General features: G+C 39.6%; 1 protein-coding gene across 1 annotated transcript; it reads right to left on the bottom strand.

The window, feature by feature from the left end:
- Positions 1-4,631: 4,631 nt before the first annotated feature.
- On the bottom strand, positions 4,632-21,864 carry rasl11a (RAS-like, family 11, member A). Its single transcript, XM_085350659.1, has 8 exons — positions 21,327-21,864; positions 16,429-16,485; positions 16,230-16,312; positions 8,403-8,443; positions 8,190-8,319; positions 7,923-7,998; positions 6,506-6,582; positions 4,632-5,213 (listed from the first exon to the last, which is right to left on the bottom strand). The coding sequence occupies exons 1-8, from the start codon at positions 21,481-21,483 to the stop codon at positions 5,067-5,069; spliced, it is 768 nt and encodes a 255-aa protein (XP_085206785.1). The 5' UTR covers positions 21,484-21,864; the 3' UTR covers positions 4,632-5,066.
- Positions 21,865-24,433: the final 2,569 nt, after the last annotated feature.

The raw sequence follows: 24,433 nt of genomic DNA, 5'->3' as shown, positions 1-24,433 counted from the left end.
GCAAAGAAGAAATATTTGTAACTTTGCCCTAAATTTCTCTTCTGGGTTTCCGTCTCGTGTTTCTTTGCCAGCAGCTCAGGCTGCCAACTCTAACCAATGCTGAACAAGACTGCACATCCACACACTTATGGTCAAACCCTGGAAATTGTGCAGTTATGGTTGCTGATGGATGGTTTGTTTTTTTTCCTTCACCCCAAGCAAAACCCAAATAACTGCTGCGATGAACATGTTTAGGCATTTTCTTGTTTGGTTAATTTGTCTGAATGTTTCTTTCCGCACGTTTTCTTGCTGCAATGAAACCAGTCAGAGGTTTATATGCGTTTATACATCGCTCAACAAAATCAGAGTAAGAAACTTCTGGTCAGTTAAGTAACAGAGGGAGTTGTTAATCATTTTCAGCTGCTTTGTTGTTAATGAAATTAACAACACTTCCACTTTTGCATTTGGTTGGGGTCATTGTCACCACTGGTAGCATGAGGTGATAGATAATGCACTCTGGTACAAAACTAGGCACACTTAAATTTATTTCTTTTTTTTAAACTCTGCTAACTATTACGAATTATGAGGTCAAATGAGCTAAATGCAGGACCAGGACAAATAAAAGGTGAGCTTGAGGTCAAAGCTCATAGTTCCAGTTAGAGTGACAAAACAAAGGAAACTCAAATCTATCAGAAATTAAAGTGCACAAAACTCATATAACATTAGCAGCAAATTTTAAGAAGTTTTATAATGTTATAGAAGAGCTCAAAAACCTTTGTGGTTTTAGTTTACATTGTTCTCACTTTTTCATTTTTTTCCAGGTTTTCCACAAACACATCTGGGTACTTAGAGATTCTAAATAGTCCATCACATAAATGGTTGTCTGCCTCCCTGAAACAGCAACCTTGAACACACCTAAACAAAAATGCTTTTTAGCAGCCACTTCAGGCTCACTCCTTACAAAATATGAAACCTTACAGAATCACAGAAATCTTTATTTTGTATTTGTTTTTTAAATAGAGTTATCAGGCCTGAACTAAGCTATTTAAACTCACTGCTTCAGGTCTGGTGAGTGAAATTCCCATATTTCATTCTTCCAGTACTTAACACAATTATTAGAAGCTATGTTGTGAGTATGTCAAGGCTTCACAATGAAGAATTCAGAAGCAGCTGGATAAATTATTATGAAAATAGGAGGATCTATTATGTTGGGACATTATTCTTTTTCATTTTACGTAATCCTTTTTCGCCGTTTTAAAGTTTTAGGTCAGAAATAAAAGTGCACCAGTGTTTTATTGGATTCTAAAGTTGAATTCAATTGTGCAATTCAGTTTCACTGATGTAGCACGAAATCAGCCGCTTTAGGGCACTTAAAGTAGTATGCAGTTTAGACTAGAAAATATGAGTTTTACTTTTTAGATCTCTGTCATGCATCAATATGAATCTCTTTTTTTATAAAAGAAAGGAAAGCAGCTTGGTCATTTCAGTGTTGTTTGGAGTAATAATGAAACTGTCTTGGAGGTTACAATGGGGGTCAACAGAGGCTAAAAAGCACATTTTTGTCCTGGGGGACTCCTCAGGAGGTTAATCCTGTTATGTCTTTGGCATCATCCTGTATGGCTGGTTGTATACTACATTTCCCACCCTCCATGATTCACTTTACCTTTTTTTTTTTTATCAGTGGGGATTGACTCACATGGCATGCTGTTAATATAGATTCATCTGCAGAACTCAACATTTAGTAACTGTGTGGATGTTATTAAGACTTTTTCAAAAGTCTACTTAATCTCTCTCTGTGTCCTTACCCTAAAAGGAAACGGTTAGTGTAGGTTTGTTTTCTAAATCTAGCCTCGTAAATGTCACATTAACTCTCCATCAATCAAATAAACTTACAGTTAAAGGCCATGTTAGAGCAGAATACTGGCTTTGAGAGGAAAAAGGGAGGAAAACATAGAAATAGTCCATCCAGTGTCTTTAAGACAGACAAGGTGTGTGCACATCTGTCTTTGTGAGGGCCTAGAAAGTGAGAACAGACCTGGTTTTTAGGTGGTTTTAGGGTCTAAGATAGAGTAGAGCCAGGTTTTGGTGGTTACTTGTCATAATAAAGGGAAAAGGAGTCCATGGGTGTCCTCATAAAGACAGAATATATGTGTGTGTGTGTGTGTTCCTGTATATCTATCTTTGTGAGGACCGACATCTTCATTCTACTACACTTGTGAGAACCAGCAGTAACTTGTGAGGACACACAACCCAGTCCTCACATTTTTGAAGGCATTTAAAGGCATTTTTGAGGCTCAAAATGTGGTTTTAGTGTCAGGGTTACAATTAGGTTATGGTTAGGTTTAGGGTAAGGGGTTAGGCATTCATTTTTAATGGTTAGGGTTAGGGTAAGGGGCCAGGGAAAGCATTATGTCAATGAGGGTCCTCACTAAGATAGCTGAACGGGGTTGTGTGTGTGTGTGTGTGTGTGTGTGTGTGTGTGTGTGTGTGTGAGAGAGAGAGAGAGAGAGGTATGAAAGCTGACAATTCAAATGAAAACATGAGGAAATTAAACTTAAAGTATGAAATATGAGAAAGTCCCTTTGTTTTGTAAATGTTCCCATCACTTCAGAGGATGTTAATTTCCTGGATCATCCCAAACCTGAAACCTTAAAGTCTTCAAACTAAGGTTCACTGATTTATGTTATGGGAATTCTGTTTTGACCTCATAAAGGTCCTTGCAGTGTTACTGTGTAAACATGAGTCCCCACAGCATAAGGCATACAAACACACGCGAGCACACACACACATGCTTTTTGTCCCATCCATGGCTTCTCTGTAGCTTTCATAATCCATGAGCAACTCGGATTGATTCCGCTACTTTTAAAAAGGTCAAAGGGCAAAAAGTCACAAGTTGGGGTCAACAGACAATTTTTAAGCACATGAATGTGTGTGTGTAGTGCCGAAGGGCTGGGGTGGTGGTTCAGTGACCAACAAAGAAATTCCAGATGCTGAGGAATTTATCTTTACTGGGAATATGTTGTGTTTCAGCAAGGAGAGGTCATGAGAACAGCAGAAAGCACACACACACTCAAACACACACCACAAACAGCATCCCCACTTCCTTTTGGACCAATCCCTGAAAGCACAGACACTTTAAATCCATCAGTTCATTAACACTGTTGGGTTTTTAACCACAAACAGGATAATAAGATCAGGACTTGTGTTTCCCGCTGACTGTTATGCTCGGCGCAGTGTCTCTTGTTACCAAATAGCTGGGACTTGCCCAGAAATGCCTTCTCGTTGGGAAGGAAAAATCCTCTGGAGCAACATAAAACCCAAATAACACCTTAACCTTGTTGTTTAAAAGCAGCAGAGATGAAAAACTTTCCACACTTAGAGCCACTTAAGCATGAAGTCACACCTAGAGTTTGGATTGTGTGGACTGAGCTATAGTGGAAATGTTTACTCTGTCAAAATCACAGGCAAAGTACAGAGTCAATGAGGTAGACTGAGTCATATTTCTTGTATTTTATATGGATATAAGTCATATGATATTTATGGCTTCACATATCTATATTAAATATCCATATAGATGATAATAAAGACAACCGTGATGACGATAATGGTGTTGGGAGTGATGGTGGTGCTGATAGTAATGCTTTAATTTATGAAAACGTTGAACTATAGAGACGTTTACAGTTGCAGATATTAAAAAGTATCAAATTAAGTTTAATACATGTGATTTTAAGACAAATCTGAACTGGCAATTCATAAGGAACCCATCTCTAATTTCATTTTTTTGTGTTGTTCAAACTCTGGACGGGACGTTAAAATTCATACTTTTCAAAAGTACATAAACTTACATATGATGCAGAATTCTTTAGTCTCTCGGGTTTTATTTTTGGTATCCATATGTATTGTTGGGCCCTTTATAAATTTACCCCCTCGTGGAAAAGAGATTTATAAATCTTTATTTACTGATGATGGACAACCTCTGCTGTGCACCTGTCCTATGAAATAAGTGTATGTTTTCTGAAATATCATGTTTTAAGATCATTTTCAGTTAATGCTAAAATGAAAATGAACTAATTTACGCCATTTTTTTTAAGTTAATAAAATGGAAAATACCCAGATTTCTTGTATATTTTAAATTTAAAAGGACAATTACAGTTTCAAGTTCAAGTAAATTAACTAAATAACAGATATTGCTTGAATACAAAACATGCTTGTGTGTTTTATTATTGACAGCATTGATCTTCCATAAATATCAGGAGTTTATTTTGTTACAAAAGGACTTCCTTCCTGTCATCAAATGCCAGCATTTGTCTCAGCTTATAGCCTTGAACGCCTGCCTCGTTGGGTCATTTCCTGTTTTAGTTCAGAACACCATGTCTCAGAGAGAAAGGAGACTCATATTTCATATATTTGGTTTCAGGAAACACTGAACTATGTCGTCATTCTCAACTGGATTGACCCCAGGATAGGAAAAAGAAACAAAACGATGTCTTTTGAGTAACATTTTATTCCCCAGTAAGTAAAAAACAAAACAAAACAATGAATATGTAACACAGTTGAGAGATGAAATAAGAGATGTTGAGTCATGTAAAACAAACCGGATAAATCTGATACGTCTTCGCTGTTTTTGGTATATTTAATTCACTTTGTTCACGATGTATTCATTGGCTTTTAACCGGAAAGAAATAAGACATAAACGTGTCAGAAAGTTCTGCTGCCTTTCATGACAAACATGCAAAGTTTCTGATACAACACAAGCTGTTTGTTTGGCCGTATCTGTCATTTCAGCTTTGGGCAGCGTCTTTGCTGTACTCGAGTCTGGAAAGAGGTCGTGTTGACCACAAGTTCCTTCCAGAAGAGCTCGCCTGCCAGAAAGGCTTTGTTTCATCCATCTGATCAGGACTCCTTGTGCTCTCGAGAAGCTTTGATCACCACACACACACCACACATGTCTTTTCATGCCAGTAATGGCTCCATATCTCCAAACATAAAACTCTTCTTGTGATTTTTTTTTTTTCCCTTTGGCGTTTTAGCTTTTATTTCCGCCACGTGCCCGGCTGCAGGTTGTCATTTTTCAGCCCGTACTGCACTCAGATGGTCGTGGCTGATTTGACTTTGGAGGAGAGGACCTGCCTGAACCTCCTCTTCAGCTCCTGCATGTTGGGAGATTTGGGTCTGGCCAGGTGGAGTCCTCCTCTTCTCTTCTCCCCATTCCCTCCTCCCAGTGCCCGGATCACCTGCGGGACAGAAGACAGACAGACTTGTCAAAATGTAATCACATATGAGAACAAGTCAGTTTTGCTGCAATTTAAAACTGATGCCTGCTAAACTAATTCAAGTCAGTACTGGAAGAAAATTAAGTTTGAATGAATGTTTGAAATCAAATCTGGTTTATATCCCACTGGATTCAAACAAAGGCGTAGACTATGTTCAAATATGACAGAAGTTCAAACAGGTGTCCTGTTTTAAGATGACATTTAAGGGCTTATAATAATAAAATTGTTGTAAATATGTTTGCAGTTAACAGGAAACAAAAAAAAGGAATAAAGTTAAGTCTAAAAGTCTTTATTACTAAAGCTTATCAGGGAAACACAAAGATATTAGGCACTACAGAGAAGGTTTAGACTCTGTCGGCACACTTTCAGGAAAAGTGACACTTTTGTGGAGAACTGATTGGTCAGAAGGTTATATTTGCAGTTACCACGACGATATATTCCAGCAACAGGTGGGGTAAGCCTGAAGTTACCTGGCTGAATTAATGACGTTCCTCCACAGTAAGTGTAGAGGAACAGCACGTTGGCCATATAAGCTTGATACAATGTTAGTATTGTGTTTACTGCTTATTTTCACTCCCTTCAAAGGACTATTGCTGCTCAAAACACTGAAATATTTTCATGCATTCCTCATGTGACAATTAGCAGCACCCATACAGATCTCATATCCTGCAATCTGACAACCACTCTCCCAGACTCCATCAAAATTAAGTGAGTGTGACTTATATCACCACTACCACTTCCTCCCTTGTCATGTGAAATCTCTCAAGCGTTGTCTGTATTAGGAAAAAAAAACCTCATCCAAAAAATACACCATTAAAACCAAACTTTAAACTTAATGAAAGCTGGAACTGAAAACCAAAACAATGACCTGAAAGACTCAAAAAGCTACAGAGAACCGCAGATTTACACAATGATTCAACAAGCCAGCGTTTGGGAACCTACTCTCTGCAGCGCCACAAAAGGAAGCAGAAAGTCTAAACATACCCAAAATGAAACAAACCACTTGGGCAAAAATTACTCCACTAGAAAAAACAAATATACAAACCAGTCTATTACGGGCTTTTTGTGATCCTTTCTGGACCAACACATGGTTTTTCTGTGTTTTCTGTATTTATGGGCATCAAGGGGAAATGAAATCCATTTTCACAGAAAGCAGAAAGTCCCACATAGGTGGTTGGACTCAGAATACACCGATAGCTAAGTCAAATTCTAATATTTTGGACTAACAAATATCAGCAAAAACAAAGTCCCACCTCTTGACAGAGATGTAGGAAGGCAGCATGGACTCCTTCATGGTTTTCTCTGGCTGAGACCTCAAAGTAAACTCCTCCTGTGAGCAGAAGTAACATTCAGATTAGGGCCACTCTTATCTTTAGCACAGAAATGTAATTCATTAGATATCATGCAGTATATAGTTAAGATATATCACATACTGCATATACAGGATGGGCAACACTTACAGGTCTGAGAAGTTAAATCAATAAAGGGGTCAAGATTGTTATTCATGGTCATATTTTTATGACCATGAAATTATTTACATAAAACAAAACCTGTACTTAACAAGGTAAAGAACAGATTGGCTAAAAATAACTATAAAAAACTCTGAACTTAAACACTGAGTTTGTTTCTTAGTTTGTTAGCTTTTATTTACATTTATTCGACAGCATTTTGAGCCATTAGTTGTTATATTTCAGCTGTAGCTGCTACTTGTTTTTATAGTTTAATTAGTCCACTTTCTGTTGCCTCGTCCTGTAACCGGGTCATTGCAGCAGATTAGCAAGCAGTTTGCTAACTGTAGCATGGGAGATGGGTGGTCTCGTAGGGTGTCTTGCATTGAAATCTGCTGCAATGACCCGGTTACTGTGTTCACCAGATATCAACACAATTTCGATCCGCTCCTCACGTGTTAACCTCTTCGACATGTCAATGGCTGTGAACAAAGAGAAACTTGTAAATAACTCATGAAAGAATAAAGTTACGTTGAAACCAAGCACACCATTGTTTTTCTTGTGACATTACCAATAAGTTTGATGTGTCACATGGCCCTCTTCCTATTGAAAAAACAAAAGTTGTATCCAAGATGGCCGACTTCTAAATGGCCACCATGGTCACCACCCATCTTGAGGAGTTTGCCCCCTCACATATATTAATGTGCCACAAACAGGACTTTAATATCACCAACCATTCCCATGTTATTACGGTGTATCCATATAAATGGCCCACCCTGTAGATAGTGGAATGCAATGTTCTCGCAAAGTGATGGTGGCTGTAGCTCCAGAGGTAGAGCCGGACATTTACTAATCAGAAGGTTGGTGGTTTGATTCCGGCTGCTCCAGTCTGCATGCCAAAATATCATTGGGCAAGATATTAAACCCAGGCTGCTCTCTGATGCACTTGCGCATAGAAAAAGCATTTGTATGGATGGGTGAATAAAGCATGTTGTATGAAGTGTTCTGGTAGAGTAAAAGGAACCAGTCCATTTACCATTTAGTGGTAGGACATATTATGTGTTAAACATTTAGCCTTGTGATATATTTTATTGCTAGTAGAGGACATTTTTAAACACATTAATGCCCACAAACTGGAGTAGTCAGGCTTCTTTTTTGAAGAAATATCTCTTTTGATTAGTGGGCAAAGGTTTGGTGGTACAGAAGTAGAAGAAACTCCCACCTAATGAAGCTGCTAACGTCTCGCCTTCATCTGCAGGCACTTGTCGGGCTCGGAGCAGGTCACTTTTGTTGCCAACCTGCAGCAGATTACAGATGACACAACAGATTAGATTATAGGATTGGGGTTAGTAGGTGTCTGGTATTGTCTGGTCTGTCTTGCACTAAAGATTGAATGAACAGAAACAGAGACATTTTAAATAAAATAACTGAAAGAATATCACTAGGTTGTTGTTTTTTCCAGGTTGTTTCTAATGATCGCATAACTAACCAGTATAACCGGTATGTTTCCAGAGGGGTGTATACGTCTGACATGCTGGTACAGTGGCTGGATGGTTCTGTAGCTGTTGTGGTCTGTGATGGAGAAAACCAGCACATATCCATCTGCCCAGTAGATTGACCTGCAGGCCCAGTTATCATAGTGGAGGTTAGCATAGTGCACTGTGTTTAATTCAAATTCATATTCGTGTGTTTCCAGTCTTACCTGTTGATCTGCTCCTGACAGTACAGACCCTCGGCATCGTCCTGTAAAACACACAGTAACATTCTGTAGTTCTGCTAACAGGTACTAGAAAGGGGATCATATTCAAATCTAGAACTTAATTTGAAATTCTCCTTCACACGAAGTTCTGAATAATCAGGAACCATCGTATCTTGAAGAACTTGCAGTCCCACAACTTAGACATTCACATTACTCACTCTCTCATTACACATACATATAGGATCTTGGGGGTGGGCACGATACACGGAATCCAAGTTACCATCAGGGTGTACACCTCACCCCTGGCGTCGTTGCCCACCTCTCAATTTTAAATACACGTAGACATTGAGGGCCAGCAGGAGGGACCATGCGCTTACCTGCTGCTCTCTGGCAGGCAGCTCCATGTCCTCCTGGGTTTTAAATGCACCTTAGAACACACATGCATCAACACTACAATGAGCGGGTGGAGGGAGGTTTGGAGTCTTCTCTCACCCCCATTCTCTGCGGCCTGCTGGAGCGGGAGGGCTAGGTGGAGTTGGCCGTCCGACTGCGGTCTGGAGTGTGGGGCCTCCCTGCTGCTGCGGAGTCGGGGCGGTCTGCCTCTCCCCACCGCAGGGAAAAGGGTAACACCACCTGGGTCTGGGTGCAGTTCCCCCCTCCAGGGGCAAGGGTACCTAGACCCGGTTCGTAAAGTACGCTTGGGGAGTGTGATCGTGTGTACAGCGTCTCTTCATGTTTGTCTCCACGTTGGTTGAGTGTGGAGTAAGTGCATATGAGAGCATGAGGGTGGGAATGGATGTTTGTATATGTGTGTGCCTGTATTTCTGTGTCTATATGTCAGGTTGGGTGTCAGGCGCCACCTCTCTGGGGACATCTGAGGCCCTCCAAGGTTTGGAGGCCTATCTCCCCCTACCACCACTTCCCCTGCCAGTGGCGGACTCCCTCAGACATCGGTGCGTTGGTGGTTCTTTGTGTCTGGGGATGGGCGTCCAGGTACACACCGGCTCACTCCTTGGCGGCCGCTTATCGGGGCCTGGAGCCTGGGGCTCGCTCGGGTCACTTCGGAGGTGGGGTGCCCCCGGCCTCTCGGCCTGGGGCTCGGTCACTCAGGCACAGCTGGCTGCCGGCGGAGCTCACGGGCGCGTCACTGCAACTCCCCCTGGTTCTGTTGATCTTATGTGCTGCACAATAATGTTTAACATTTAGTATTTACTGTCATATTCCCATATATCATTGTGATGTTGTTTATTCTATTACTCTTGTTCTCTTCTGCTTGTTTTCTTTTTTCTTTCTCAGCAGGTGATCCAGGTGATTGATATATGCATTTTTTTTTCTGCTCGTTCTGTTGGTTTTTGTTTTTTGCCCTTCTCCCCCGTCCCTCTTCTCAGCTGTTTCTCTTTCTTTCTCCCCTTCTTTCCCCCAGTCAAGTCTGTCCCGTATTCAGCAAGTGAAAATAAAATAAACAATAAAAGGTGAATTAAATGGACCATTATGGCAAGGCTGGGATGGTCAATTTGGTAAAGTAAATCCGTTGGGCATCTTTCTTTGCCTTTAGACAATAATTCTGATGGCAAAAGAGCCAAACGGGACAGGCAAAAAAATAAATAAATAAAGTAATGTGTTGTAACCCATGTGTATTTTTGATAGCTGAAAATGGTTGGAGTATTCCCCCATCACTAAATAAATAATTGGATAAATAAAATTGAAAAACCTAAAATCTCACAGTAAATTAAGTAGGAAAATCTCAGTTTTTTTAATTTAGATTTTTCTTTATTACATAATGGAACTACTATGAAGATGTTATAGAGCTAGTGAACAGTGACGTGTGTGTGTGTGTGTGTGTGTGTGTGTGTGTGTGTGTGTGTGTGTGTGTGTGTGTGTGTGTGTGTGTGTGTGAATTAGACTAAAGTAGACTACATCAGATACAGACAGATGCATGTGACAAAAATTCCCTTATATTTTCCTTTTATGCTGGTCTGTTAAAAGAATAGAAATCTATTGACAGTACCAGTCTACCACATCTCCATCTCCTGAGAAATCCCAGGATGAGCTGAAGTAATCCCTTTCTCTGTTGGGGCTGTCCTTGGGTTGACTCCCAGTAGGATGGTCCCACAGTTCCTCTAAGGGGAGATATCTTAAAATCATCTTAATCAAAGGCTTTAATCATCCCAGCAGTTCCTTGAACACCCTTGAGTACCTCCACGTGACAACATTGGCCAGTCAGTGTCAGTAGTCAGATGTGCATGGTCACTTTGAAAAGCCTAGGCCAAAGGTTGGCAACTTTTGCTATCAAGAGACATATTTTTGAGGAATTGCTAGAAAGAAACAAATCTGTATGGAGCCACAAAACATATTTGATCCCTACAATGAAGGTGACATAGCCTATTAAGACAAAATTAGCCTATTAACATTAGTATTAGGTGTAAATTTAATTACATGTAATTTTAATATTTTACCACATGTGATTACTCTGCAAAACAGAACTACAATAATGAAAATGATGGCACAATTGCGAGTTGCAGGAAAAAGTACCTGCTTTAGCATGTTTAAGCCTGCTTTGAAATAGAGTGGCTGTAAAGCTAGGCAGGCCACTTTGAGTCATGGCTGTGATTGCGCAAGTTAATTAGATTAAAATTACCCTGCTTTGATTAAAGCAAATAAACATATAAACAGACAAAACATTTAGCTGCATAACAGCTTGAAAATGCAACAACAACAATAAAGGCTACTTTCAATGTTGTGCAGCTAAGAAAAGAAAAGAAAAGAAAGAGAAGAAAGAGAAGGAAAAAAAAGAAAAAAAAGAAGAACTTGCAGTACCACGCAATCCTAGAGTAATAGAGAACTTCGCGCTCTAAGACTGCAGGCTTACTTCTCGTTGCTAGAGTTTCTATAAGTAGAATGGGAGGCAGTGGCTTTGTCTTTCAGTCTCCCCTACTGTGCATTTAGTTTTGCTGCTATAGATCCAGATTTCCCATCATAGACTGCTCCTTCAAGCCCCTTTTTTCCATTTGTCATTATTGCATGGCCTAAGTTTTGTATGTTTATGTTATCTCTCTTTTCTAATTTTATTCTTCAAATTCAAATTCAATTTGTCACATACACAGTCATACACAGTACGATATGCAGTGAAATGCTTACACAACTGCTCGTGACCTTAAAAAAAAACAAAATTTAAAAAAAAGAAAAAGGAAAAGGCTATGAATAAGATAGGAAATAAATATGAAAAATTAAAAAGGGTAAATTTTACTAGGAAGGAATAAAATATAAATTAAGGTTAAAAATGAAATAACTGTACAACACAAATTAGAATGAAGGGTAAATTTAACTGGGAAAGAATAAGATAAAATATATAAATTAAAGTTGAAAATAAAATAACTGTACAACAAAATACACAATATAGAACTATATAAGAATATATGAAGAAATATAAATAAATATATACACAATAACAGCAGCTGTACAAGTATTAACTGGAAATGAAGAATGTAGTGACCAGTGTTGTGCAATCCACATTATGTCTTGTGCAGTGCAAATATGCTTAAAGTGATTTAAGTGATGAAGTGAAAACAATGTCCAGAATGTCCAGTGTGTGTGTAAGAACTATATGTGTGGGTCAGTACTGTGTGGTGGTGTGATTGAGAGACCGTATCGCCTGCGGGAAGAAGCTCCTCCTCAGTCTCTCTGTGTTGGTCTTCAGGGAGCGGAATCGCTTTCCTGACCTCAACAGAGAGAACAGTCTGTTGTTGGGATGGCTGAGGTCCTTCACGATCTTCCTGGCCTTGGTCCAGCACCGCCTGCTGTAGATTGAGTGCAGGTCAGGGAGCTCGGAGCGGATGGTGCGCTCAGCTGATCGCACAACCCTCTGTAGAGCTCGTCTGTCCTGCATGGTGCTGTTCCCGAACCAGGTTAAGATGTTTCCCGCCAGGATGCTCTCTATGGTGCACGAGTAAAAGTTCCTGAGCACCTTGGAGGGCAGTTGGAAGTCTCTCAAGCGTCTGAGGTGGTAGAGACGCTGTCGGGCCTTTTTCACCACGGTGTTGATGTGACAGGACCATGACAGGTCCTGCGTGATGTGAACTCCGAGGTATTTGAAGCTGTCCACTCTCTCCACTGGGCACTCGTTGATGACAGGGGTCTGGTAGTTCCTCTCCTGCTTAGTGCTGAAGTCCACTATCAGCTCCTTTGTCTTACTGACGTTTAGAAGGAGGTTGTTCCTCTGGCACCAGTTCTCCAGATTCCTAATCTCCTTCAGGTAGGCCGTCTCGTTGTTATCAGAGATCAGGCCCACCACGACGGTGTCGTCAGCAAACTTGATGATGGTGGTGGAGCTGGTAGTGGCCACACAGTCATATGTGTACAAAGAGTACAGCAGGGGGCTCAGAACACACCCCTGGGGGGCTCCAGTGCTGAGAGTGGTGGAGGCTGAGACATGTCCGCCCATCCTTACTGCCTGTGGTCTGCCAGTTAGGAAGTTGGAGATCCACTGACACATAGATGAGCTGAGTCCCAGATGCTCCAGCTTGGTGGTGAGTGTGGAGGGAATTATGGTGTTAAATGCAGAGCTGTAGTCTATGAAGAGCATTTTAACATAATTCCCCCTTCTAGTGTCCAAGTGAGTGAGTGATGTGTGGAGGAGATGAGAGATGGCATCGTCTGTGGAACGATTTGGACGGTAAGCGAACTATAGTGGGTCCAGTGTGTCTGGTAGTGAAGAAATGATGAAGTCTCTGACCAGGCGTTCAAAGCACTTCATCACTACTGAGGTGAGGGCTACAGGGCGATAGTCATTGAGAGAAGCAGGGTGGGGTTTCTTCGGGACAGGAACAATGATGGACTCTTTGAAGCATGTGGGGATCACCGACTGAGATAAAGAGATGTTGAATATCTCAGTGAACACAGGAGCTAGCTGGTATGCACAGTCTCTGAGGATACGACCTGGGATGCCGTCTGGTCCTGCTGCTTCTATACAGATACAGCCTCAAAAATATGCACTCACCCCCATTAATACTTGGTTAAAGGTCTCTAGCAAGTTGTATGTCAACCAGACACTTTTTGTCATCATCAACAAATTTGTGGCATAACTCTCTGGATTTCTGACCAATCTTCTTGGTAGAATTCGTAGAGTTCAGTTAAATTGGTTGGTTTGATGGCACAGACGCGGCTTTTAAGCATAATCCACAAAAATTGGTTTAGGTTGAGCTGTTGCAAGGCTGTTCCAGAAGTTTAATGCTAGCCTGCTTCATCCATCAAAACAAATTTTGATGTCTGTTTGGAATCATTGTTCTGCTCAGAGAATGAATTATATCCAAGTTTCAACCATCCAGTTGTTGATTTGTAATGAAGTTGAAGAACTTGGCGGTAGTCCTCCTCCGTTGTTATTTAATTTACTTTGTACAATGTCTCAGTACCATTGGTATTTGGGCAGCTGCAAATTTGTCCATGGCGATGTAAAACTCACTTGACTAAGGAGAGTGATGTTTGTGTTCCAGCAGTTCATGCCAGCCTTCATGGTCCCTCGTTTTTTTTCTGAACATCTGAACTAGTTTCCTGTCATTTGAGGATGATTGTTTGGATCTTTTTCCAGACCCTGGCAAAGTGTTGACACATCCAAATAACTTGTACTTATGTACAGTTGTTTGAATTGATGATCCTGGAATCTACAGTTGTTTAGAAATGGCTCCAAGAGACCTTCCCAACCTGTGAAAATCTATAATTCTTCTTAGATCTTGCTTGAACTCTCTCGTTGTTCTGACTGTTGCTCAGTCCAATGAGTGCTGTCAAACAAATCCTTTTTATGCTGACAAAGGGAAACAACTAGTTGTAGTCAATCATCACTAACAACAAGTTAAAAGGCCTTTGTCTTGTGAAGTTAGTCACATGAATGTTTGTATATATTTGAGAATGTGTGGTTCAGAGAAAGTCTACAATAAATTCAGATTTGTACACCTAGTTCTTGTTGTTTAAAGTCATTAAAAGACCAAAGTTACAGTGACATTCTTGCGTATGCTCATGATGACTGGATTTCTGAACACAACTGTAGGTGCTGCAGAATTGCATGCAACACGTCAGACCAAAAACAAAAAAATCATGCCCAACACAAACGAATATAACTATTTCACACCTGTGATGTTATAATAATAATAATAATAATAATAATAATAATGGATACTTTATTGATCCCCATGGGGAAATTACTTGTTTTTCTCTGCATTTGACCCATTCACTCAGTGAAGCAGTGGGCAGCCCACTAAGCAGGCGCCCGGGGAGCAGTGTGTAGGGACGGTACCTTGCTCAGGGGTACCTCAGGGTAGCCGTTAAGTGGATTCGAACCGCCGACCTTCCGATCATGGGGCGACCACTTTACCTACTGAGCTATCCATGATGATTTTCCTGTTCAAAGTGGCCAAGCACATAGTAATTGTACTAGAACGTTCATTTCCATGACTAATGCCTCATTGTGGACATGTGCCAGCTGTTTCTGACTTTGAACTCAATACATCAGACCACCCAATTTATTTTCTTATCTGAACTCTACCTACAAATTTACCAAGCAAAGTGTGTTTCCATTATTTGCTTTTTAAACACCACATTTTAGAAAACACCCAATTAAAGGTTACGAAAAAGCCCTTAACTGCTTGACCTCGACACACACATTCAACACTCATGCTTCTCTCACACGTCAGTTATTTCTGTCTAATCTCTGAGAGGTGGTCCGACCTGCCAGGAGAGACCTCCTTGCCCTGTTATCTCCCCCCGTGTAGGAAATGAGCAGCTCTGAAGGTTGGTTTTGTAAACAGGCCGTTGAGCAGGATAAGCTGTGTGGCACGTTGCACTCATTAAACTCATCATGTGTGAGGAGATTGTATTTGAAGTACTTCCTCATACTTCAATACTTTCCTAAAATGGCTTTGAGATAGCTTTTTTTTTTTTAAATGGGAATATTTGGGGACTTTGGGGAGTACGAATTTTACTAAATTAGGCAATGATGCAAGAAAGAGATATCCCTTTGGAACTTTTTAACCCCACAAATTAAAGCTAGCACAGTATCAGATTTTCACATCCAAATTATCACAGTCAAGGAAGTTCACAACAGCATATTATTGTTATATCTACAGGATATTTAAAAAAAAAAAAACGAAGGAAAAGAACAAATGTCAGTCGTGTTATTGGCAAATGAATCTAGAACTATGTGCACAGAGGCGAGTAACTCTAATCGTAATGGTACAAAAGCTTAGAAATAAAACAACACACTTTTAGGATATAATTGTATGTGCATCATCATCATCAGCTTTTTTCTGATTTGTTCCCCTTTATAAAACATTTGAAGAGAAGGTAGGCGAGGCTTTTGTACCTGAGATAGCCAAACAGTGGCCTCGGTAGCACGTGGAAGAACGATACACAGCCACAGCAGCCTCCCACCTCATAATCATGATAAGTGACAATAATTACGAACTAATCAATAACAGGTCTCAGTTAAAGCCAGTGCCCTAATTTCCTGATGGTGGCTTACTTATCTCCTATATTTCTGACCCCATCAAGCTAACTCTAACTGATCTATGATCATTTATATTCTCAGTGCTTCCTTGTGGTGTGGTTAAAGGACATTTTGACACAAGATCTGAACAAAGATGTTTGCAGCAGTTTCCCAAAATATTCTTTTTTTTTTTCAATTTTAACATCTAGAAATAGTTTGAATAACTTTCTAAATCAAGTCTGAAACCTGTCATATCAGCCGTCTGTATGTTTCAGTTATATTTTGGTACTTTCATGCAGTTAGCATAATGCAAGCTAATCTCCAGGATGACGACATGGCTACAGCCCCCTGTTTACCTGGAGAGCGACACAGGGTGTATCCTGGATCTGAAGCGACACTTCCTCACCCTCCAGCGTGACCTTTCGGGAGTAGAGTGCCCCTGCAGACACAGAGATTGAGGCGGATTGATGAATGGATCAACTTTTTTTTCTATAACAGTGGACTTTTACAGAGGGAACTCAGTCAGTGAGTACAGTCAGATGTGCAGAAACTCACCTGTGTTTGCTTCATAATCACCAATGAACCTCTTGGTCAGAAACCTAACAATCAAAGCTAAAAAGAAACAAAAAGAAAAATTAGAGATGCAAAAGAAGAATAAAAAGTAACAAGAATGAGCACAGAGTTTGTAGGGCAGAATCCAAACCTCTGTTACAGAAAAATCAAATGCCCTGCAGTAACCTTCTGATCTATTTAACACTTTCCCCGAGCACTGCTACATAAGTTTGATTTTCAAGACTTTAGTATCTAAACAAAAGAGTCCAAAAGTCTCAAGGGAGAAATGATTCACCAATACTCAGAATTTGAATCATCTTCTATTGGTAAATGATTGCCTCATCCACCTCTGGGTGTTTGGATTCTGAACACTGTTTTTCTAACTTTCAGTCTTTTGGGAGTGGGAGTTTGGCTTAATATATCTATTTGGATACCACCCCATTCACTCCATCAAAGGAGAGGTTTATCTTTCTGTAGGCTACCAACAGATGATACCATGAATAATACATATAAAAAGGTCACTGGAGTGATTCAGTGACTGGATTTAAAACAATAAAGGACTCACAACAGATATAAGCAACATAATAATGGTCCACATGCCTCAAGAGATAACTTGTAGCTTCATATTAACAACTATTGTTCTTATTTCAGATAAAGGCATGAAATTAAAGGACCAATACTAATCAAAAGGTTCAAACTGAAAGCTTTATTAGTTTGTGTGTGCATTGATGCTTTGCTCAGAGAAACTGAAAAAAGAAAAAAAAAAAGTGCAGAGGTCCATCTCAGAGTCCAACATTTATGCCAACTGAGGCATGTAAAGTATTGACAGTACAATTAGAAAAAGACTGAACGAGTACGGACGGTTTGGAAGGGTTAAAGGAAGAAAGTGTCTTCTCTCTAAAAAGAACGTGGCAGCACGGCTTTGGCTTGCAAAGTTTCTTCAGAAAACCAAAAACAAAGTCCTTTGGACAGGCGAGATCAAAGTTTAGGTGTTTGACCATAATGCACAGAACCACGTCTGGAGAAAGCCAAACACAGCATATCAGCACAAACATCCCATTACAGCTGTCAAGTGCGATGATTTGTGCTTGTTTTGCAGCCACAAGACCACTGAGTAAATCATGACTCCTCTGTATACCAAAGGGTCAAATGTGAGGACATCTGGTCCACAGCTAAAGCTTGGGCAAAATTAGGTCACGCAACAGCAAATCTACAACAGAATGGCTGAAAAAGAAAATAAAGCAAAGTCCAGACCTCAACCTGGCAGAAATGCTGTGATGAGACCTTAAGAGAGCTGTGCATGAACGAATCCTTGCAGAGAAGAGTCAGTCACAATTCTTCCAGTTGGAGAAATAAAGTCAACAAACAATAACTTTGTGTTATTGCTGCTAAATGCTACAAGCTATTAAATCATGCAGTCTACTTTTTTTTCCACAGGCATGCAGAAACTCCTATGAAACTGTTTTTCACACGACTGCATTTGTATTAATGCATGTGTGAGTTTGTTCTTCTACACCCAGTGCTGCCATAACCATGTAAAAACTTCTTCGACTTCTAGAGCATCCATGTGCTGTCTGATAAAAGGTTAAATGAATAGGCTGCAGTATAAACTTTAACTACATTTTGATATTTTAAAAAACATTGAAAGTATTGAGCCATGAGCCATTGGAGCACCCACAAATCCTGGTTCCTATATTTCCCATAATGCAACCATTGCATCTTACATTACGCCTTTTGTGTCAGGTAAAATGTTTTTGTCTTTTAACACCACAACTGTGGTTCATGACACCGATGCATCATAAAAGTGCAAGTCATAAACTCAAGTTAAGGCTCCCTTGGTGATATCACAGCGGCATCATTAGGGTGCATCATGTGGGCCACAACTACTTTGAATGTTTACTACTAACTGATGAACTGATCATTTCTGTGGGAATCTTTTAGCTCTTCCTTTGCTTTCTGCAGCCTTCTCGCTCTCATGTTCCAATCTGAGCTTTATTATAACTGTAGCTCAGTCTCTTACCTCCAGTGAGATAAATGAGCCTCTTGTACTAAAGCTTACTCTCTGCTGCTCCCCTGGCTGATCTGTTTAGTCTGTTACTGAGAGCCAGTGCTGCACTTTCTGACTGCAGGGCATCAAATGTTTTTTCTCCTTTTTCTGTCCAGGAAGTGCATAAAGCTCTTAAAGCCTTAGATCACAGGAAACCCCCAGGGCCAGACTTAATAGAGCCCTATTTTCTGAAAATAGCAGCTGATTACATTGCACAACCTCTTACGATCCTTTTTAATCTTTCAATCCAAAATAAAGAAATTCCACTTGTTTGGAAGTCTGCTTTTGTTACGCCAATATTAAAAGGAGGCGACCCGGCCATTTTGACTAATTACAGGCCAATATCAAACTTGTGTGTTTTGGCAAAAGTCCTTGAGTCTCTCGTCAGTGAGCAATTAAAAGAGTTCTTGTACTCTAATGAAGTTCTTTCAAAACTACAATCTGGGTTCAGAAAACAGCATAGTGCTGTCACGGCTGCCACAAAAGTGATAAATGACACTTGTTGCTCTTGATAAAAAACAGCACTGTGCTTCTCTCTTTATTGACCTGTCAAAAGCTTTCGACACTGTGGATCACGCCATTTTAAAGCATAGGCTTCTTTCTTTGGGGCTGTCTAGACATGTTGTCTCCTGGTTTACTAATTATTTGAGTGACAGGACTCAATGCATTAAATGTGAAAATCTGTGCTCAGAACTTTTGAATATTCACACTGGGGTGCCACAGGGTTCAATTTTAGGACCTCTGCTGTTCATCATGTATATAAATGATTTGGGACAAAATGTGTCCAATGCTAGTATGCATTTTTATGCTGATGACACAGTTATTTATTCCTTTGGCTCAAACTTTGAAAAGGCAATAGAATCGTTGCAGAAAGCTTTTGACGTGGTTCAGCACACACTTCTGGAGCTGAAATTGGTTCTCAATGCTGAAAAGACAAAGCTAATGTTGTTTTCAAACATGAAGAGATTTCCTCAAACTGTCCCCTTGGTGTCCACTCTTGAGGGAAACCTCATAGAAGTGGTGCATACGTATAAATATCTTGGCTTTTTAATTGATGATTCTCTGACCTTTAAACCTCACATAGACAATCTTGTGAAAAAACTCAAACTAAAATTGGGATTTTTCTTTCGAAACAAATTTTGCTTTTCTTTTGAGACAAAAAAGCGTCTTGTAAATGCTACATTTTTATCTGTTTTAGATTATGGTGATCTGCTGTACATGAATGCTTCCGCCCAGTGTCTTCATAAGATTGACTCAGTTTATCATGCCTCCTTACGGTTTATTACAAACTGTAGGGCCTTGACCCATTGTTGTGATCTGTACGCTCGAGTGGGATGGCCTTCGTTGTCCTCCAGGAGGTTTGCTCACTGGTGCATCTTTATTTATAAGGCCCTGCTTGGACAAATGCCCACCTACATTTGCGATCTGCTCACACGGAGAAGTACTGTTTCTTACAGCCTGCGTTCAAGCGATCTTTTATTGCTCAATGTTCCATTTGCCAGAACTGAACTGGGAAAGAGGGCTTTTACTTATGCTGCCCCTTTCACATGGAACATGATGCAAAAAGACTGGAAGATAGCAGATCTTATTTCATTAAATGCTTTTAAGTCCAGATTGAGAGAGCCAGAGAAAAATGTTTTTAAAATGTAATTGTTATTTATAATATGTATGTAACTTTGTAATTTCAACGTGTTGTCGCCTCTTGGCCAGGACTCCCTTGCAAAAGAGGTTTTTAATCTCAATGGGACTTTTCCTGGTTAAATAAAGGTTAATAATAATAATTTAAAAAAAATGTATTTTGAGAAGCCGCCGTATGCTTAAAGATTCCTGAAATCTAAAATAAAACAATCGAACAGAAGCTGCCATTTATAGTCTTTCCTTTCCTCTTGTTGGATACTTTTATTCTGAAGGGTCCCACTCAGGTAGTTACATTATAGCAATAAGTAGCTACATTTACTTATAAGACTATACTCAATGCCAATATTAAGCTGTTTTGATAGGTTACTTGGAGTGGATAAGATATCCAAATTACTCCCCATTTTTGACTTTTCAAAATAAGAGTTTGAACGCAGAACCAAGCACTACTTCCTAAAATATATTTTACATTTTTTTAAACTAATCTTAAAATAAATAGATAAACATGGCTTCATTAACTGATGCAAATGAATAAATACATCGATAGTGGTATATATATTTTCTATGTTTATTTTGATTACGCCCTCTGTTAATTCCATTAACATGCCAGGCAATGCAAATGAATATTAGAGTGTGTGCCTAAATCTGGCACACACATATTTCTCCATATAATGGGTTCTTATGTTAATTAGTACCTCATGCACTTTTAACATAAAAATAAAAATACATTTGCCTAGCATGCACTAAAATCTTTGCTGCTCATCAGTTGTTTTTGTCCAAAATGCTTGAGTAAAGTTATCAGTGCATGGCTTTTAATTGTCAATACATACTTTTTGATTCGTATAGTTTCTGTGAAATTATTTAGATACTTCAACTACAACTTGATATACTCATTAAGAGCCGTTAAAGTGGACGGAAACGAGTTAAATTGATCATGTAAACAATGGGATTTGTCGCCCCCTGGCAATCATTACCGGTATGCATTTTCGGCAGGCATTTGCAAATATTTCTACCTTAATTAATCAGGATATTTTAATTAGAACGGACCATGCAGGATTGTTCATAGTCGTCATGTTAAAATCCAAGCCACAGTTTTCCCAGAGTAGTTCCCCACAACGCGTCAAATCAGCTTTAGTTCCCGTGCAAAACTTCCCGCTTTCATCTGAATCCTAATTTCACAATTCAACCTGTATAACCCCCCCTCCATTCCTCCCCGTACCGGTTTTCCCGACGTTGCTCGCTCCCAGCACCACAATCTTCACCGTCTTGTTGGGCACGCAGTCCAGCAGGGGGTACTCCGGTATGGGGACCAGCAGAAAGTTGCCAGACCCGCTGCTGTTCATGGTTCCCGGTGCAGGGTCGCCAGTCAGCCGCATTTAGCTCCCCTCTGCCCTCTGCTCAGCCCTGCTCTCACTAGAAAAATAAAAAACAAATCCCTGGACCCAGAGAGGGGAAAAATTACTCCAGCGCGCACATAATATCTCTGTAGAGAGGACACCGGACCTCCTGAGGTAGCCTGTGGATTATTCACGCTTCTAGCAGCTTTAAACGTGTTGTGAAATTATCATAGAAAAACTATTTTATCCGGGAAAAAAAATCCAAATTATCTTCCAAGTATCCCAGTTCAAAGTTTTCCTCCACTGAGTGAAAAGCTTCGTGGATCCTTTTCACTCACTTCACAAACAGGCATCCCTGCCCTCTTTTGACGCCTGAAACAAATAAAAAAGAGAAAAGGATTCCGATCCGCAGCGATTCCAGATGCCTCTGACTGAGAGCAGAAAGAGGCAGAGAGGGAGGGATGTAGACTTTGAACCGTCCCCTATAATATTCCCGTGAGACCGGTCTAAATCGAGCTCCACTTCCCGGTCTGGAATCAGACATCCTGAAGCTTCTGGGAGCTGATAAAACACGTGATTAGTAAGTAACGAAGCTGCAAAACAAACACGCAGAGCAAGACGAGGCCCTGTGAGCCAAATACTAATATTAATAATAAAAATGTCTCCTTAGCTCATTCACACGTTCTGTGCTTTCATTGTGTTGGAAGACCATTTCTGTATTAATCACGTGACCTTTCCAAGGAGATTTTATTTTTTAACATTTTTGATTTGCACAGATAGACAGATTCAGTTGTAGAACAAAGTTTTGATCGGCATTTTCTCCATTTTAAAAATGTTATGTATTCATTTATTCATGAGAATTTTTAAGCCCTCTACTGTTCACCTGTTTGTTCTTCCATCTTCCCAGAGACTTTATTTTTGCCATTGTTTGCCATATATTTTATCTTCATAGTTGAGTCCAAAATCAAAACCCACTTGCCACCAAGGTGTTACTAATAAACAAATAACCGAGTGAAATGTTTTCTAGGAACCCAAACAAAAAATGTAAAATGTAAAAGTTTTGTAAAAGACATTTTATCAGGTTTAAAACTCATGTAAATACAGCAAAAAGTCAAGAGTTTATCTTAAAATTATTGTAATTTCGGTTCACACCCCTGTCGTAGATTAAAAAAAACCATTTTAATACATTTTTGATTGTTAAAGATAGTCGCCATCACATTGAACACTCATTCAGTTTCACACAAGACTTTCAGAAGCTTTTAAAAATGTAAAAATGTACTTTGCCCAACTTTACAATGGTTACACGTGTTTATTTTGTTTGTAATTTCAATATTTCTTTTTAAATCTTTGCGTAAATATACAATTGACGTGATTATTTAAGCTATTAAAAATGCAATAGCTAAGAAAAAGGCTTTTACGATTGTCTGTTTAAAATAGATGTAATACTTTTATTTATAGATTAAGACATAACTGTGACAAATAACTACTCAGAACCACAGAAATGTTTTAATAATATTTTTGATTTTGAAAAGGGTTGAAAATAAGTGCTCGTATTAGATGCTAGCAGTGGAATGTAATGAAAGGCATTTTATTTCATTTTAAACAAAAAACAACCCACACGCTTTTTATTCCTCCAGCGGTTCTGACACAGGAAGCACCGCCCGCCAAATACAGCCTCATGCACAGAATCCAACTAACTTCAGTCCGTCTGAGTTGTGAGTAGGCGACCCTCCCTCTCAGCTTCCCCGAGTGGACGGCAGCGAAGTCAGACGGCGACACTAGAACCGGAAAACCACGGGTGTTTAACCTTCAAAATAAAATAAGAGTGTCAGTAGATTAACTCCTGACAGGATTTTAGTTTTCTTGAGTTGTGAGAAATAATTAGTGTAACTACAATATAAGTTAGTTAACTTGTCTAATTATGTGATTGCATCAAGTTTTGCAAATTTGTTATTCACACATCACTGTTTCAACAGTCGGGACCAAAATTTTAACAAAGAAACACAAACTAACTGGAAACCATAAAACAGCTCCACAACATGATTTTGTCTGCAAGCCTCTCCTTCGTCACTCTCCAAGCCCTCATCCAGATCACTCATTATAGTTCAGTATAGATTTTACAAGTCCACCCTTAAATCACTCTTTATCAAGCTCTTGGTGTAACTATAGTCTGTTTTACGACTTTCATTTTTGGTCTCATTTAAGTCTTCTCTTTCATATTCTAGGTTTTTTTTTTTTTAATTATTATTCATTTAATAATCAGGATACCTGTGTGAGACAATGTGGGTCAGATGTTATATATTACCAAAACAAACACAAAGTATCCAGAAAATATGAAAAAGTCAAATGTGGCGTATTAGATTTTAGTGGAATTTTTTTCAACTTCTATAAAAAATATCTACTGATGTTGATGCCAGCGGTAAGAGGAGAACAGCCAGACTGCTTCGAGCTGATAATAATGCATAGTAACTCAAGTACCTGTTCATTACAGCCAAAGTATGCAGAAGAGCATCTCTGAACAGCAGCAGAAGACCACACCAGGTGTTACCTTGTCTGATAAATCTCGATGACTGTTGCCATATTTGGATGGTAGCGTCAGAATTTGGTGTAAAGAACATGAAAGCATGGATCCATCCTGCCTTGTGTTAACAGTTCAACCTGGTGATGTGGGTTTAATAGTGTAGCAGGATATTTTCTTGTCACACTTTAGCACCAACTAACAACCATTTAAACACCACAGCCTATCTGAGTGAATCCAACATAAATTTACATTTGTGCATGCAACTCTTGTTTTTAGAAGTCAGGGAAGCTGGAGTGCCCTGATATTATTATGAATGCAATTTGCACTAGTATCTAGCACAATCTCAGTCTTACTATTCTATTTGTTTTTATTATAAATACAATTTTCGCTCCCTCTCACAGCATAAAGCCCCTGCTATGTACCTGTGGCACTCTTACTTTTACTAACTATGGTGGTTATTTCTAGTAG

Source organism: Diplotaxodon limnothrissa, linkage group LG3, assembly GCF_057381915.1.
Source record: "Diplotaxodon limnothrissa isolate DT_005_m linkage group LG3, D_limnothrissa_male_GT1.1, whole genome shotgun sequence".
Classification (NCBI taxonomy): domain Eukaryota; kingdom Metazoa; phylum Chordata; class Actinopteri; order Cichliformes; family Cichlidae; genus Diplotaxodon; species Diplotaxodon limnothrissa.
The sequence above is the reverse complement of the archived record's forward strand: the minus strand, read 5'-3'. Positions and strand labels throughout refer to the sequence as shown.